Here is a 16,345-nt window from a genome sequence, read left to right as displayed (position 1 = left end):
GATTTTAAGGAAGAATGAGAAAGATCTCATCACAATAAAATGTTATAATTGTAGTTGTTGTAGTGATATATATGATGAGACAGATAGCTTTGGACAGCTTTGAACATCCCGTAACTAAAGTAATATTTACTTATAGGTTTCCCGTAAATTGTAATACGACTCAAGTAGTATATTTAGCCACGTGCACATTATGTACAGCATTTTATGTAGGGAAGACCACTAGGAAATGAACATATAGTAGAACATAAATATGAAATTAGAAGGAAAGTGGTAACAATTGCATTGAGTAAACACATTTATTGAGAATGACAATACACATAGGTTTAAGTTTAGGGGTATAGGTACAGTGAATATGGGTAGTAGGAGAGGTGATATGAATAATACATTGGAATTGAAGGAATATGAATGGATCATTAGACTTCAAGCAGATGTTAAACCTGGTTTGAATAATGCGGTTAGTTTAAAACCAGTATTAATAAAAAGGCAAAGAGAAAATGTTTAATTTAGTTTATATTTTTAATATTGTAAATATTACTGTTCTTATTATGTAGATGCATATATATTTAGATTATAGAACATATTTTAACTAAGTAGAGCTTGCCTATAATACCAGAATGGGGAATGGTGTCAAAAGCCTTTGCGAGGTCTAGGTAGGCTGTGTGAACCTCCTTTCCCTCATCTAAAGCCTTGGTAACTGTCTCAAAGAAATCCACCAGGTTTAGGAGGCATGATCTGCCCTTAACAAAGGCAAACTGGGCAGGGTCCAATGTTTGAAGGTTCCCAATGTCTCTGTTAATGAATTCCATGATGATGTGCTCCATAGCCTTGCAGACCAGGATAATCAGGCTTATAGGGCGATAGTTCCCGGGGTCCAACTTTGTGGAGTGGGATAACTGTTGCTGTGCGCCACTGTATGGGTACGTAGCCTGTAGAGAGGCTGAGTTTGAACAGTGTGTTTAGATGAGGGGTTAGTTCATTTTGGAGCATGTAAGACACAGCCTGGGACACTGTCTGGTCCCATTGAAGCTGTATTTTTGGCTTTGGATAGGGCTGTTTTAACCTGTGTCAGTGATTGCCAGGGCACTACATTCTTCTGGTATAGTTATGTGCCCTTTAGGGGATGAGAGTGGGGTGAGGTTTGCACTAAACCTGACTGCCAGAATGTTAACAATATCAGTCGGTTCAGTGTATTTTGTGCCATTCTGCACTAACTCACAGCAGATCTGAGAGTTTTCACTTGGGTTCTTGACATGGCTAAAGAACACTCTGTGGTTATCTTTGGAGTCCTTGGCAATTTGTCTTTCGAATAGGCACAAGACAAGACGAGCGTACACTGCAAAGTCCAACAAGGTTTAATAGTAGAGTAAAACAAGCTTACTGCAATCAGTAGTCCGGTGCACACTCCAGTAACTGCCAGGCAATAAAAAGTTAAAAACTATCTGGCTGCACAGAATCCAAGTCACAAAGTGTAAAGCGCTTTTCGTTAGGAAACACTTCCCCTAACTTCTTCAGACAATAGTGCTCAGAAAGAAAAAACAAGTTTAAGTACTATCCTAGTGACTCATACTTGTTAATACAATTAAGCCAATTAAGCACAGTCACATAATTTAAAAATAAAATCCTAAAATACTGAAGTCAAGCAGTTTGTTTTTGTTAAGTCATTAGGTAAAATGAGTGCCTTAGTTTTATAAAAAAACAAAGTTCTGTTGTCTTATAACAGAACATATAGTAAATTAAATAGTATTAATTAAAATTGTAGTACACTTTACGTATAACTAATGTTCAGGGACCTGTGGAAGTAGTAATCTTTTCATAAAAAACTGTGTTATGTAATGTTTCTTTTAACCTATAAAAGGTGGGTGTAACTTAACAATTGTAACCTCCCTAGGGCTAATGAGCATCTATTATTTAACCATCCAACAAAAATAGTGTGTGCGTAGCTACTATCTCTTAAGGCTCTTTAGTTTTAGCACACATAGAATAGAAGTCATTTCATTCAAGCCCGGTGGAAAGCATGCATGGAGTCTAAGCTACCACAAAAGTTCCAATTTCTCCAACATAAGTGTAGACGCCTCTCCTCTACTATTCATCTCAATTGAGTCGATGTCCGTAAATTTGAAACTGTGGTTAGGGTTTTCAATGCAGTGTCTATCTAGTGGGCTCTCCATTTTCATTTTGTTAATGTAATGTTGGACTTTGCAGTGTACACTCGTCTTGTCTTGTGCCTATTAGTTTTTGGATGTTTTTAGTAAATTTTTCTTTTGAAGCTAGCCTTGGATGATTTTATGATGGATCGTAGTTTCTTCCTGATACTGATCGGGGATGTCTTTCCTTCTTGGGATTTTACATTTTCTGCACTAGTTTCCTCCTCCTATTGTATAGCTCGTTTATGGCAGGGGTCCACCAGACTGGTTTCCTTTTCTTGGAGGAGTGAGTCTTGGTTTTGCTTGGGATAGCACGATCCATGCATTCTTGCAGGTGCTCAGAGTGCCTTTGTAAGGGATTTAGCAGCTTGGACAGCATTGTCATTTAGCATGGGGACTGTGAACCTTTCCACCTCGGTCTTAAGTAACGTGAGGTTTGCTTTTGAAAAGTTTTTCATGGTGGTTTCCTTGATTCGGGGTGGGAGCAGAATGTGGATATCCAGAGTGATTAGTCTATGGTATAAGCTAACCAGCGAGGGTTTGACCTCAGGTGTAAAACACTGGTCACCCGTGTTGATGACCAGGTCCAATATGTTGTCACTGGGGACAGTGGAAGAATAATGGTGGTAACTACAGAGGACAATTTAATAAGGAAAAAAGATGGAATTAGACTCTCTGTTGTAAATTATGTTTTATTATTGAATGTATCTAATAGTGAAGTATCTGATGTGGTTAAATCTGTGTTGGGTTTAGGTTTAAAATTCATACCCACTGCTTTGCCCAGGTTGCATATTCTTAAAAGGAGATTTTTTTTACTGGGTAGAAAGTTACATGTTTAAAGTTTTTTTTTTTAGTAAAAATAATTATAATGGTGCTAATGATGCATGTTTTGATACAACTTTGGAAGACTCTCTTTATTCATGCAACTCTTTTGTAGATAAATCTGATGAGAATGAAGTTGAGTGTAATGCTGTTAATGAATATAGTGCTGCTAATGCATATACAGAATTGGATACCAGTGCAATTAAAGCTAATAGTCACTTTATTCCTCCATATACTAATACAAGTATACAGTTATATTTCTACTATCAAGTTTGAAATAGAAAAACATTATAATGTGCTGATGTACAATAAATCTGATGTTCATTTTAATTTAGATTGCAATGGATTGAATTTTGTAAGTTTTGTAGAGATAGAAACTTTATGAAGTCATCAGACAAAGGTAATCGAATAGTGATTTTAAATTATGTACAGTATTTAGATGTGTTACATGCATTTAAATGATGTTGAGGTTTATGAAAAATTCAATATAGATAGATATCCTAAAGCCATTGATGAATATTTGATGTTATTGGAAAAGGAAAAATGCTTGGGTTATTTTTCTGCCAATTATGTGTTAAGAAAGTTTAATGTAGAGGATAGCAATTTGGCTATCTTCTACTGTTTACCCAAGACACACAAAGGCCTTGAAAAATTGACTGGAAGACCTATTGTGTCTGCTGAAAAATATTTTTTGAAACCTATCAGCACTTTTTTACATGAGCATTTGAGAAAATATGTTTTGAGATTACCCTCGTATATAAGAGATGGCCAAGATTTTTTAACTAAAATAAAGGGTTTTAAATGGAACAGCTCTATGTATTGGTTATGCATGGATGTGAAAAGCTTGTACACCAACATCAGGCATGAGGTTGGTGTTCAAGCTTTGTTCCATTGTTTGGGCTATTCTCCTATGTCCTATTTTGTGATTAAACAAAAAAAAAAAAACACTAAAATCAAAGCACAACTTTTTCACATTTAATCGGGAGGTCTTTCATCAACTGCAGGGTACTGCAATGGGGGCAGCTTTTGCCCCCATGTGCGCAAACCTGGTAATGGGTAAATCTGAGTTTGATAAGATAAATCATCATAATTTTTATAAAACCCAGGTTTTGCTTTATTTAAGGTTCATTGATGACCTCATTTTTTATGTGATGGTTCTATGGAGGAAGCTATTCATTTTGTGGGAGACCTATAAACTAATAATATGGGTCTACAATTTGATGGCATTCAGCTTGGAGTAGAAGTTAACTTTTTAGATGTTAAGCTTAGCCAATTGAACACTGGCCTACATAAGTTTACATTTAAAAATCAGTTTTTATATGGTAGTAGTTGCCACCCAGACCATCTAATAAAGATTCTACCTTACAATGATTTTTTTAAGGATACATAGACTATGGGGACAAAATCCTCTTTATAGAAGAAATTTTGGAATCAGAAAATATGTTCCTAAACAGAGGTTACAAGTTGGACATTGTTAAAGAAGCTAAGGTTAGGGTTATGAATTTGAGGTGGCCCAATGTCGAAAATAATGTGAGGATTGGAAATATGAGGGGGTAGAATGAATTCTTGGTTTGATTATTTCTATAATACTCGTATTGAATGTGTATCTAATAAGGAAGATAGTTTGAGTAATATTTTCTTTGTAACTACCTATAATGTTATTAGTGATAAAATAGTTAATACAGCTCATCAATTTTGGCCTATGTTGCTTAGAGACAAGGAGTTAAATAAGTTGCTGCCACAAAGGTTAAAAATTTCTTATAAGAGGGCTAGAAATTTTAGAGACATGGTTGTGCCTAACCAATATGAACTACTTATAATGAATGAGTGTTGAGATGCCTACATTTAAAGGCACTATACCATGTAATAAATGTTCCATATGTAAAAATGTTATCAATGGCTTTAAGTATATTAATGGACATCAATTTTTGGTCAGGGGCAATTTTAATTGTAATACATGTGGGGTTATATATGCTCTTAGATGTAGTTGTAATAAATTTTACATTGGCGAGACGAGTAGAAGCTTTAAAGTTTGCTTTCAAGAACATCTAAGAGACATACAAAATGCTAGAATTGATAGCCCCCTTGGAAGTCATTTTTCTGAATTTCATAATTGTAACCCTGCTCACATTATTGGTTGTGTCTTAGAAAAGGTTGAGATCTCTGGGGGAATTATGTAAAAAGGGAACATTGTATATTTTGAAGTTTAATACTTTGGAACCCTTAGGGTTAAATAAGGAATGTGACTGCAAGTATGTAATTTAATTGATTAATTGCAGTGGGTGTGACTTGTTAATTTTATGTGTATATAAATCTGATATTTTTTGTTATTTTACTCTCTGAAGGCTGCATAAGTAATAAAAGGTTGGACTGTTTGTTGTCCAAACCTCTGGTGGGGGTGTTGACCAGTTGATCCAGGGCATTCGAGTTTATAAATTCTAGGAAGCTGGGCAAGGGAGCTAGTACTGGAGTAGTTTTCCCAGTTAATGTTTGGGTAATTGAAATCACCTAATATTAGGGCATTTGGTAGGACCTTCATATTTTCCAGTGTCTTCAGAAACACGGAATGGGGGTCCTGGGTCATTGTGGGTGATCTGTAGCTAGCTATAATTTGAATTGTAGTTTTGCCCATTGTTAGATGCACATGGATGATCTCTAAGGCATTGTGCTGTACCACTAACCTGGAGGTGTGGGTATCTTTGATGAATATGGATACACCCCACCTTTTGTGTTTCGATCCAGGTTCTGTGACCGAAAAGTATGGTATGAGTTATAGCCTGGTAATGCTGGGGTGATCTTTGGAGCCTTAAACCAGGTTTCTGTTACTGCACAGATATTGATGCTCTCCATACTGAGGAGTGCCTCGAATGCATGCATTTTGAGGTTTAGACTTCTAGCATTGAGTAGCATTACCCTCAGTTTTTGGTTACTTATGCTATTTACAGTGGTGGGTTTGTCTTTTTGATCCTTGCCTAAAAGGCACTATGGGGGTGGCAAAAGCCTTGGCCAGGATTCAAAAGCCTCAGGAGGACAGGTGCAAGCCATCTCTTGCGTAGCAACGTAGCTTATCGAGCATGTCATCCCAGGTGGACAGATACTGCATCCCCTTTGAATGACACCAGAAACTTAGCCAATTGTTGAAATTGATCATTTTTTCTTTATACTGTGGCATCATTCTTGGTGAGGGCAAGATGCTACTCAGGGTCAGGGTCATACTGGCTTGGGCTACGTGATCTGAGAGTTCTTCCATGTCTCTTTTCATGTAGTCCAGGGAGGTATGTCTCGGGTCATTCACACAAGCATGGACAATGACAGAGTCATATTTGTACTTGTTCTGGAGTGACCTGAGTGCTTGTGTTATGTGGTGGATCCTGGCGCCCAACAGGCAGCCAACTGTAACCTTCTCCTTGTCCAGCCTAGTTAATGGGACATCAATGTGCTCTGACTATAGAGTCACCTATTACTAGTGTGTTGGGTATGTTATTTTGCCTTAAGGGCTGTGATTGCATGGCACACTTATGTGAAGAATGTGTTTCATGATTTGTGATGGGGTGTTGAGGTTGCTTGGGTGTCTGCTTTAAAGGGCTCTGGTGCTTTTGCAGATTTTTATTTAGAGCCTCAGAGTATGTTTTCGTGTATTTGTGTGTTATTTGCCGGTGTTGGTTTAGTAGGTCTATGTGAGACTGGTGATGTGTTGCAAGTATTTTCCGTCTTCTCTTGACTGTCAGTTTGTCTTGGGGTGAGAGAGCTATGCCTCCAGTTTGGCTGTATAATTGCATCTCTTGCATATATTAGTGTTTGGTGGTAGGAGGAGAGGGTTGTCTGTGTACATGAGGCAGTTGTAACATTGCCTCAAAATGCCCAGATTCACCAGTTTGACTGGAGAGTACACCTGAAACTGCCCTTTGGACATGCCTGAATAGGTAAAGTGAGCTGTTTTACTGATTAGCTGGTAGGGACGAATAAAGAGCCTTGTCCTTCTGGACAGTATAGGGGGTCTAGTCCTAGGGTTAATTAGTCCTTGCTATGACTTTTGAGCAAGTGCTGGGCTGTGAAATTAATGGTTTGAGTGCTTAAGTTGAATGTGTGTCTAGTTCCAAGGGAAAAATTGAAGAGCAGACTTCGTGGAGCCAGGAATAGTTCAACTCTAGCTAACCAGCACTGCCTGGCACACAAAATCAGGCAAATGCAGTTTTTATAACAGGGAAATGAAAGAGAGAGAAATTAGCCGAAAATGGCCAGTAAACTACTAACTTCTGGGCTACAGTAAGCAAGGTGCACACATTTCAGAAAGAAACAGATCAAATAAGCAGGCACAATAAGCCTTTAACCAGAAATTCCCAGCTCAGAAGTGCAGAATCTAGCCTCTCTTCCCACAAGAGTGCAGACTACAAACCTTCTTAATGTAAAATAACTGGTCTGAAGCCCAAGTGCTTAAACCAAAAGGCTTAGAATAACAGTTGCAATTTAATCAGGCTACTACCAAGCAGTAATAACTTCAGCAGAATAATACAGTTGAGTACGTTTAAGAAGCACAAGCAAAATAAGGTAATAAAGTGGGAAGAAACACAATTACAGTAAAAGCAGGTGAATAAAGTGTGCAAATTTTTTTTATATATATATATATATATAACAATAGAAAACGAGCAAACTCATTTAAACAAATTACCCAATTAACCAGTAAAAAAACCTCAAAACTGAGCCCTGTTTCAGCAGTCTTCAATCTGACAAGTTCTAACTGCACACTCCTGCCAGAATGGTGCAGGGGAACCTTCTCCAAAAAATATGGCTTGGATTAGTGCTAAAGTTATACAAAGAAAGCTAGATTCAGCAGGCCTGAATCCAGTCTATGCTACAGCCGACAAGGCGCACCAATATCAGAAAAAACGTTCAAATGAGCAGGCACAGTAAGTCTTTAAATAGAAATTCCCAGCTCAGAAGGGTAGAATCTAGCCTCTCCTCCCACAAGAGTGCAGACCACAAACCTTAATATAAAATAACTGGCCTGGAGCCCAAGTGCTTAAACCAGAACTAATACACTTTTAGAATAATAGACACTGAGCCTTCAATCAGCAATTCCTAACTTAAAAGGATGAAAGCTACCTCTCCTGCCACAACAGTGCAGACCGCAAACCTTCTTAATGTATAATAACTGGTTTGAAGCCCAAGTGCAATAACCAAAAGACTTAGAATAACACTTGCAATTTAATCTGGCTACAACCAAGCAGTAATAAATGCAGCAGAATAAACACAATTGAGTACTTTTAAGAAGAGGCAAAAGCAAAATAAGGTAATAAAGTAGAAAGAAACACAAATACAGTAAAAGCAGCTAAATTGCAAATAGTGGGTTTTTTTTGTTTTTTTTTTATATAACAATAGAAAACAAGCAAACTGATTTGAACAAATTACCCAATTAACCGGTAAAAAACCTCAGAACTGAGCCCTGTTCCAGCAGTCTTCAATCTGACAAGTTCAGAGCCTAAGTGGGTATACCTACTCAAATGTTCTCTCTGTTTTAGGCAGGATGAGCTAATGAGACTAGACTAGGATAGAGCTGAGATAGGGCTGAACAGATGGGAATGGTAGGAGTGTCTGAAATCAAAATATGATCTCACTGTACTCGGTTGAGTGAGCAAATGAGATGGGCCCAGGAGGAGTGTTCAAACACAAATTTACAGGAGGGGCGGTCAATTCCAAAGGGGGAAAACTAACTGCAGACAGGGAGAGAACAGAGAGAGCTCACAATTTTCATTAAACAAATAAGCAGATAAATGCAGTACTATTTTTAACACAATATTCAATGAAACAATAAACATAAAAAATAAAATTCAGTACTATCTTATAACACTGCAAGTTTGTACTTCTCTCAGCTTGTAATAGTTGATGTAGGGTATGCAAAAGCTAACCAAACAGCTCAAGTATGCAACTATTCAGCATAGTGAGGACATAAACAGGAGGTAGCACTGATGTTAGATCTGGTCCTTACAATGAGGATTAGACTGTATAATGGAAAGATGGTAAGGAATAGCCGCCATGAATGCTGTGCCAGAGACTACTGGTTCCATGTGATCTCCTCTGCCACAAGATTGGAAGTTGTGGTTTCTATCTCCTCACCAGATGCTTTTGTTATTGCACTGGTAGTTAGTGTGTGCGGCGGGGGGGACTGCACTCCCGAATGGCTCTTCTTTGGCTTAGTTTCCCATTTGCATAAGTCTGAGAGCTGTGGATATTAAACATCCCTATGGTACTAGCTGAAAAGGAGCATTTCTGTTATAAGAAATGTAATAAACAGTATAACTTGTAAATTGCATACATACATGTACCTTGCAAATAAAATGCCAACAAAACAGTCATTCCATATATGCTTAAGCAAAATATAATATATTCCCTACAGCATTTGATATTATACAATGTAATACTTGGCTACTGATAAGTATTTATACCAACCTGGTATAAAACAAAGGAGACACTGTTTGTTTTGCTTTCTGTACCATTTCCACAATGGGGAAAATGTTCTTTTACACTTTTTTCCAAGCTATCAAACATAATAGATGAGTAAGTCACCCTTGAAGGACAAAGCTCATAGCATCTAAAGATAAACGAGCTTTAATAAAAGGCCATACGAGGCAAACATGAGTTTTATACCCCCATGTAAAACATTGGTACACTGTATTTCCTTCAGTTTAGTCCTGGCAGTTTCTCCACCAAAACCTGACATACATAAGACTCTGCATATCTATATACCCAGCCATGTTCTCAAATGTTTTTTCATGCTGATAGTTGTAACAAGTGTAGCAGTGCAGACTAGACTTATCTCTATTGACAGTCCCAGTTCATCCTGTGGGATTCCCAGAGAAGATGAGAGGATATAATTTCTCCAGTCTGCCATGGGTCTCTCTCTGGGCCTCCTCCCTATGGTCAGTCTAGTAACACCACCTGTAGCAGACACCTAGGTGGTATTACCGTTAGATGTCCAAGCTGCATTATATTACCTGGTACCTATTATGAAACAAAGTCCCCACTCTGAAATCTCCCAGATTACTAAGTTTCTCACTTAGCCATAGAGACTTAAGCCCAGCAACCCTCCGAAGGAACAACTGTCCTACTCAGGAGGTCTCCCAGATTACAAAGCTTTTCATTCAGTCATGGAGCACAAGCCCAGGCAACCCTGCAAAGGAACCAAAGATATAAGCACTACAAATGCTTCTGGCCATAGACAGATAGATAGGGATTTCATCTAATGGACAAATTGAAAGCTTTATCCTATGGTTTAACTCACTTCACTTCAGTCCAATATGAAGCCTATAGTACTGATGGACAATCTGTCAAGTCCCTAAGACACTTGCTGTCCCATGTGAGATGGTTGTCCCTCCCCATCTGCTAACATGGATTCCTTTTTCATGATGACCATTTCCTCTGATTTTTGAGGTGCTTGCATTTCTCAGTTGTGCACTGAAATGCTTCACTGCTGACCACACCTATTGAGATGAATGTCACTTGAAATCAAGGGGACAGAGTCTGCCATCAAAGATGTTGGTACCACCCCTCCAGACTATAATCTCCAGACCTCAGATATACACTGATTTCTGTGAAAGTCATGAGTATAACAAGAGATGAGACCCAGTTCACCTAGCCTGATGTATTCAGAGTACATGCTTCATCTTTTAAGCCAGGTGTCTGGCATTGCTCCACAGATGAATTGTTTTGGGTGAACCATAATCACACTTTGGCCACTTTTGTTCCTGCTGCTAGAGCTTATGCATGCCATACCATGTTTAGCAGACCTTTTTGATATGCTGCTTGGAAGCATTAAGGACTTGCAGTAAGAGAGGTTTGGATAGTTGTAGGAATTGGTCTTGTAGTATGCTGGGATGTTTTGTTGGAACTTTTTGTGATATGAACTGTAGGACTAAGCGTAGTAAAGTTTGGGGCTAGAGTTAGGTTGTATATTACCTGAAGAGGTTGAATAGTGTTGTGCAGTTTTTGTAAAGATTAATTCCACCTTTTGTCTTTTGAAAGTAGCTAAATCCTTGCTAGAAATATTTTCATGAGGGTCAAAGTGTCTTTCGTGGAATCTTGAGCTATCACAGTTGCTGTGTTTCTATAGGTTGTCCCCCCCCCCCCCCAATGTTACATGAGCTGGAGTTTGTTTATAAGTGGGTATAAGAGACTGAGCCCCCACACCACACTCCTGGTAAAATCAGTTGAGAGAAAAATAACTTAAAAAATTGTTAGTGTTTGAGTGGAGATGTTTGGCTATGATAATTAGTAATGTGCATTGAGTAAGTTTTTTAGAAGGTTTACAGAGAGTCAAAATGTCCTTTGGGTTTAAATTGTTTGCTTGCTTGGAAAGAATGAATACTAAAGTAATGATGGTGGTTTCATTTTGTTGCAGTGGATTGTAACAGTACCTGCTATAAAAGTGTGTTATGCAACAGCTATTTACATTAAATATACTTATTACAGAGGAGATTAGCATTTATTTTTGAGCATTTAATAGTAAAGTAGATGGATAGAATAGTGTTTACCAGGTTTTATGACCATGATTAGCAAGTCTGTAGGAAATTGATATGTACAGTGTATGAAATAGGCTTATAACACTGTTTTGTATATCTGCTTGATTAGTTTGGCACCAAGATATATGGACATATCACTGGGAGTAGTTCCCAAGTATTTGAAGCATGTTACAAGTGACCATGGTTTGGCCATAACGTATTTGATACTTGTGGTCTGATATCTGCATGGTAAGGTCGACTAGTTATTTTGTAAACACTTGAAATGGCTATTGCAATTTGTTAGTATGCCTGCTAGATGAGCTTAACCTTAATTTAAGATGTTTGTAAGAATTTTGATTTGTGTAATGGTTTCTTTTGCTGTACAAAGAATGGTAGGAAATGTGGACAAAACTGTAGCAATTGGAAATTCTTGTGATAGTTGTGTGACTTTTATTAGTTAATGACCATTATTAAATTAGCTTGCTTATTAAAGGGTGTGTGAGAGGGATTTTTGTAACTATTTGTGTAGATGGGGGTGGCTGGAGCTGGTGATAGGAAGTAAATGAAGATGACCACACCTGCTACTCCAGGTGGGAATCTGTCTGGACATGTAGAGATTAGTGTTCCAACTTAGCACTGAATGGATAGGGCAATTAAAATAAAAATAGTCAAAGCTGAAAGTTATAACCATCCACAAGGCTACTAAACACCCTAGAGTTCACCATGAAGCTGGAAAGTAGGTAACAGGAACAAGAAAAAGCAAGTAGGTTCAGGGAGACGGAAGAGTTGCCGTGTGTAAGAGATGTACATGTCCAAGGTTAGTCAGTAGTACAAGGAGAGCACTATGTGCCAAAATGTTCTAACGCTATCGATATAGAATGCTGCCCAGGTAGAATAAGTAATAAATACTGGGTTACTGTGCTGAGGAAGGGGTCTACAGACTTTAGTAATTGGTAAACTAATATCTTGATACAGAAATGGCAGAACAATGCACCAGCAGAATAGTTTCAAATAATCACAGCAAGGCTGTGTCAGTCTATATGGTAAATGTTTTGTTATATTTGTGGTAAAAAGCATTTTCTGTTTGTTACTGGGAATAATACACAGTTGTTATGAACACTGAGTAGACAAAAAACACTTGAGTGCAAAACTGCATAATTTTTCAAATGGGGAGAAATTCCCCTTTCCCCATAAAGTGTAAAAATCCTTTTTTTTTTTTTTTTTTTTTTTTTTTGAGTTTGCAGAGGTCAAAGCTCATCCACATTGTGGTTATGCTGGAAATTTGGTCTCCATGCAAATAGTGTGGTTGGAATTTCATTTCTGTCAGTTTTTCATTATTCACTACCATCAGTCTGATTTCTTTCCAAGAAGAATCCGAGTTGGATCAGAAAAGCATGAGGTACTTGGTGGTATATTTTGTAAACTGTACAATGAAGCTATTATAAGCAGCCATGCAGAGATGAACAAGTGCTATGATGACCCAATTTCATTCCGAAGGTTGTTAATTTCTAGAAACAAACTGAGAAGCAACTACAGTGAACCAAATAACATTGTTTGTGTTGGTGCTTGCTGACCTTATTGTAAACAGAAATTTTAATAGAAGAGTGGCGACATTTTTAAATTGTGTACTATTGTCCACAGTGGGTTTCAAGGCTCCAGTGGCTGGGCTTATTTCCCTATATTGTATTACTTTCAACCTGAATACAGTGCACTGTTGACTGCCTTCAATCTAACCCTACTTTCTGATCACTTACTTCCCTGTCTTGCAGTAAAAGTGTTCCTGGACAACTACTACTTCTTCTGTCGCAAGTCCTTCAAGTTCATTAAGATATCATCTGTCTGTGATGGGATACAGGACTGTGCAGATTTTGAGGATGAGCAGCAGTGTGTGATAAACGCAACTTTCCAGAATCCTTTTGAAGGTAAGTGCCCTACTATGCAATTAAAAAAAATTCACCCTTTCTTGTGAACAAATGAATCACATTCAGAACTAAGTCACCCCTGCCATCACTCCAGCAGTTTGTTGCCCTTTGTCTCTGAAGACAAATTATTCAGAGTTGCACAACTTTAGCATTCACTGTGGTGAATAACACAAATTATTAGTGATCGTATTCACTGTGGTGAATAACACAAATTATTAGTGATCGTAATCAGATGTCATTGTTGGTGTTGTGTACCACCAGTTCAGGAGTGAAGCTATGACCAAAGCAGTTGTGATGGAGAGTACACTAATGCTAGCATTTTGCAGGCATGGAGGGAAAGTTTCTATCCACCACAATCTGTTTGTAACAAATTCATGCTCTCACTTGGTCAGTCGAGTAGGTTGCATGATTTTAAACAGCAGCAGGTGAGGAGATGCATGTGACAGGAATGCGTATGCATTTTGTCAACAAAAGGAAACTCTTAATCTGACTGTAGCTTACAGGTATTTCCTTGCAGTTCTATCCCTACCTGACACCCAAAGCTGTAGTGGCTCATCCTGCACCTGGTGCAGATCCCCAATGTGCCACCCCACCCCCATAGCTCTTCAAGTGGGGGGGGTTGTACTTTGCCTTACTATAGAAAGCTGGTGCATCAGCTTCTGCAGTAGCCACACCAGGATTCTAGCATACTGTACAAAGCCAACTGGTGCATCAACTTCTAAAGCAGCCAATCTATGCCCACCTCAAATGCATAAAGAAGACGTTACCAGTGGCATACTGTAGAAAGTCAATTGTAGAAAGCCATCTGGTACTTTTTGCACCAATCTGCTTTCTACAGATACTACACACCCCCTCACCTCATCACCTGCAGAGCAAAAAAAAAACCACTACTAAAGTACCATTCTATACTGAAATTTTAGTACATAGAAAGGCACGCTTCAGCCAGGATGAATCAGTCTCACATCAGACATCCTGATAGAAGCATCTTGTTGCTTTTCTGCAGCCTTGATGTTCTGTACTTTGTCTCACCACTCTTGCATCTTTCTCCTGGTTAGTCTGTTTCCTCCAATTAACTCTGCATGTTCTTAATCTGCTGTGCACACAGGATAGTAACTTGGCAGAAAGGATATACATATTAGTCTTCAAGTGAACATGTTGGCTTTCAAGTTAAAGGGGAAGTAGGTTGTTCTTTGGTATTGGTACATTATATAGGTCATCAGATGCAGAACAGAACTATTTTAATATATACTAAAGTGTACAGGCAAAGAGAAAGATAGCAGTAATCCTGGGGGAAACCCTAAATGGAAGCTGATCTCAGAGTGAGGGCAGTATACTTTAGGGTAACATTGAATAACCACTAGCAAACTGTGACCATGCAATTGCATAGTTGGCCGTCAATGAACCTTGTACTAATATAGGCCACAAGATCAGAGAATCAGGACTTGAATGAAAGCCGGAACAAGCTGTTTTGTTAACAGTGGAAAATACAGAAGGGTAGCAGGAAGTGAGAACCGTGGGCATATTGGGTGGTACCTATGCAGTGCAGTCTGAACCAAATACATATTCAGATGCACTGGAAAATGAGAGAAAGAAGAGGGAACAGTCAGGAAATTAACATATAAATGATATGGATGTGTACTGGAATATGTGTACTGGAATATTTTATGCATGATTAAACTGATTTACTGAAATGGGGAGGATGGTCTTGGAAATGAATGCAGTTCATTAACTGATGCATTTAAGGTTAGAGTCCAGCTCATGCTTTTTGATTGCCTTCTAGTGGTCATCACTTTTGTTGTTGGTTCTTCTGTCCACACTAAGATAATAACTGCATCTGTGATGATAAAGACAATGCAAGCCATAGTGAAAGAAAGCAGACAGGCTAGCTAGAATGACCGATATATATTAATTCACATGAGCAAATTGTACATTGGAAGTATACAAATGGTAAATGAGTGAACCAGTCTGCATCGACACCAAGAACATTACTACAAATCCACACATCTCTTTGGTACAAGGTAGGAATGATAGGCAACCTTACACTGATACCTACTACATATAAAGCATCTCAATACGCAGAATGCCCTTTTACATGTTGTTCAGAAAATAGTGCAAGAAATGTGGCAATTTACACGATCTTCATTGTCTGATACTTTTTTGCCTTTTTTTTTTTTTTTAATACTAACCTCAGTACTGTTTTCTTTTTCTCTAGTGAGAATCTTTGGTCCAAAATCACTTTTGCAGGTCTACAGTCCTGCAAGTAAGACCTGGACCCTGGTGTGTTTTGACACCTGGAATGACAGTCTGGCATTGATGACTTGTACACAACTGGGATATGCAAGGTAAGACTCCAGGTAGGTTGTGTAGGGCTAACGGTCTGTGGAATATACCAGATAAGATTCCTGGGTAGGAGTGTGGGGGCAGAGAATCTCTTTCACTTTTCATACTTATGCTATAGTTTGCTTCACGTAGCCTTTTTGTGATCAGTCAGAAATACCCATGGACCAGTCACTGTATACAGATGAGATCAGAAAAGTGAATTGCTGAGTTAAGGGTCTGAAAGCATCAGTGTGCTATGGGGACTATATTAAGTCAGTGAAAAGGCATTACAGTGAATGCCATTAGGCCGACACATATACAATGAAAGCTGACAACAGCGAAACCTCAGATCACCGATTTGATATTTTTTTTCCTGGGGAAAAGATCGGTAGACCAACAGAGCACAACACACCACTTAAAACAATGTAGAGTGGAGGGCTGTGAAACCCCACACCCCCACTAACTAAATATAGCAATTCTGAGACCCCACTACAGTGGGGGTAAAGGGCAGTGTGTCAGCTCAGTGATTTTTTTTTTCCCTGGGAAAAAAAAATCGCTGAGCTCTCAATTGTCAGCTTTCATTCTATATGTGTCAATAAAATTCACTGTAATGCTGTTTCGCTCACTTAATATAAACCCTTAA

At 38.4% G+C, this 16,345-nt stretch overlaps 1 protein-coding gene across 1 annotated transcript in view; it reads left to right on the top strand.

Annotated features, from left to right (window-relative positions):
- LOC122808489 (transmembrane protease serine 4-like) overlaps positions 1-16,345 on the top strand; it is a 412,097-nt gene that overhangs the window by 254,256 nt on the left and 141,496 nt on the right. Inside the window, exons 4-5 of the mRNA XM_044079445.1 lie at positions 13,231-13,383; positions 15,596-15,725. Of these exons, the coding sequence (XP_043935380.1) occupies positions 13,231-13,383; positions 15,596-15,725 (283 nt within the window). The remainder of the gene's footprint in view (positions 1-13,230; positions 13,384-15,595; positions 15,726-16,345) is intronic.

Source organism: Protopterus annectens, chromosome 8.part0 (assembly GCF_019279795.1).
Source record: "Protopterus annectens isolate FY-2018-M chromosome 8.part0, PAN1.0, whole genome shotgun sequence".
Lineage (NCBI taxonomy): Eukaryota > Metazoa > Chordata > Ceratodontiformes > Protopteridae > Protopterus > Protopterus annectens.
The sequence above is the reverse complement of the archived record's forward strand: the minus strand, read 5'-3'. Positions and strand labels throughout refer to the sequence as shown.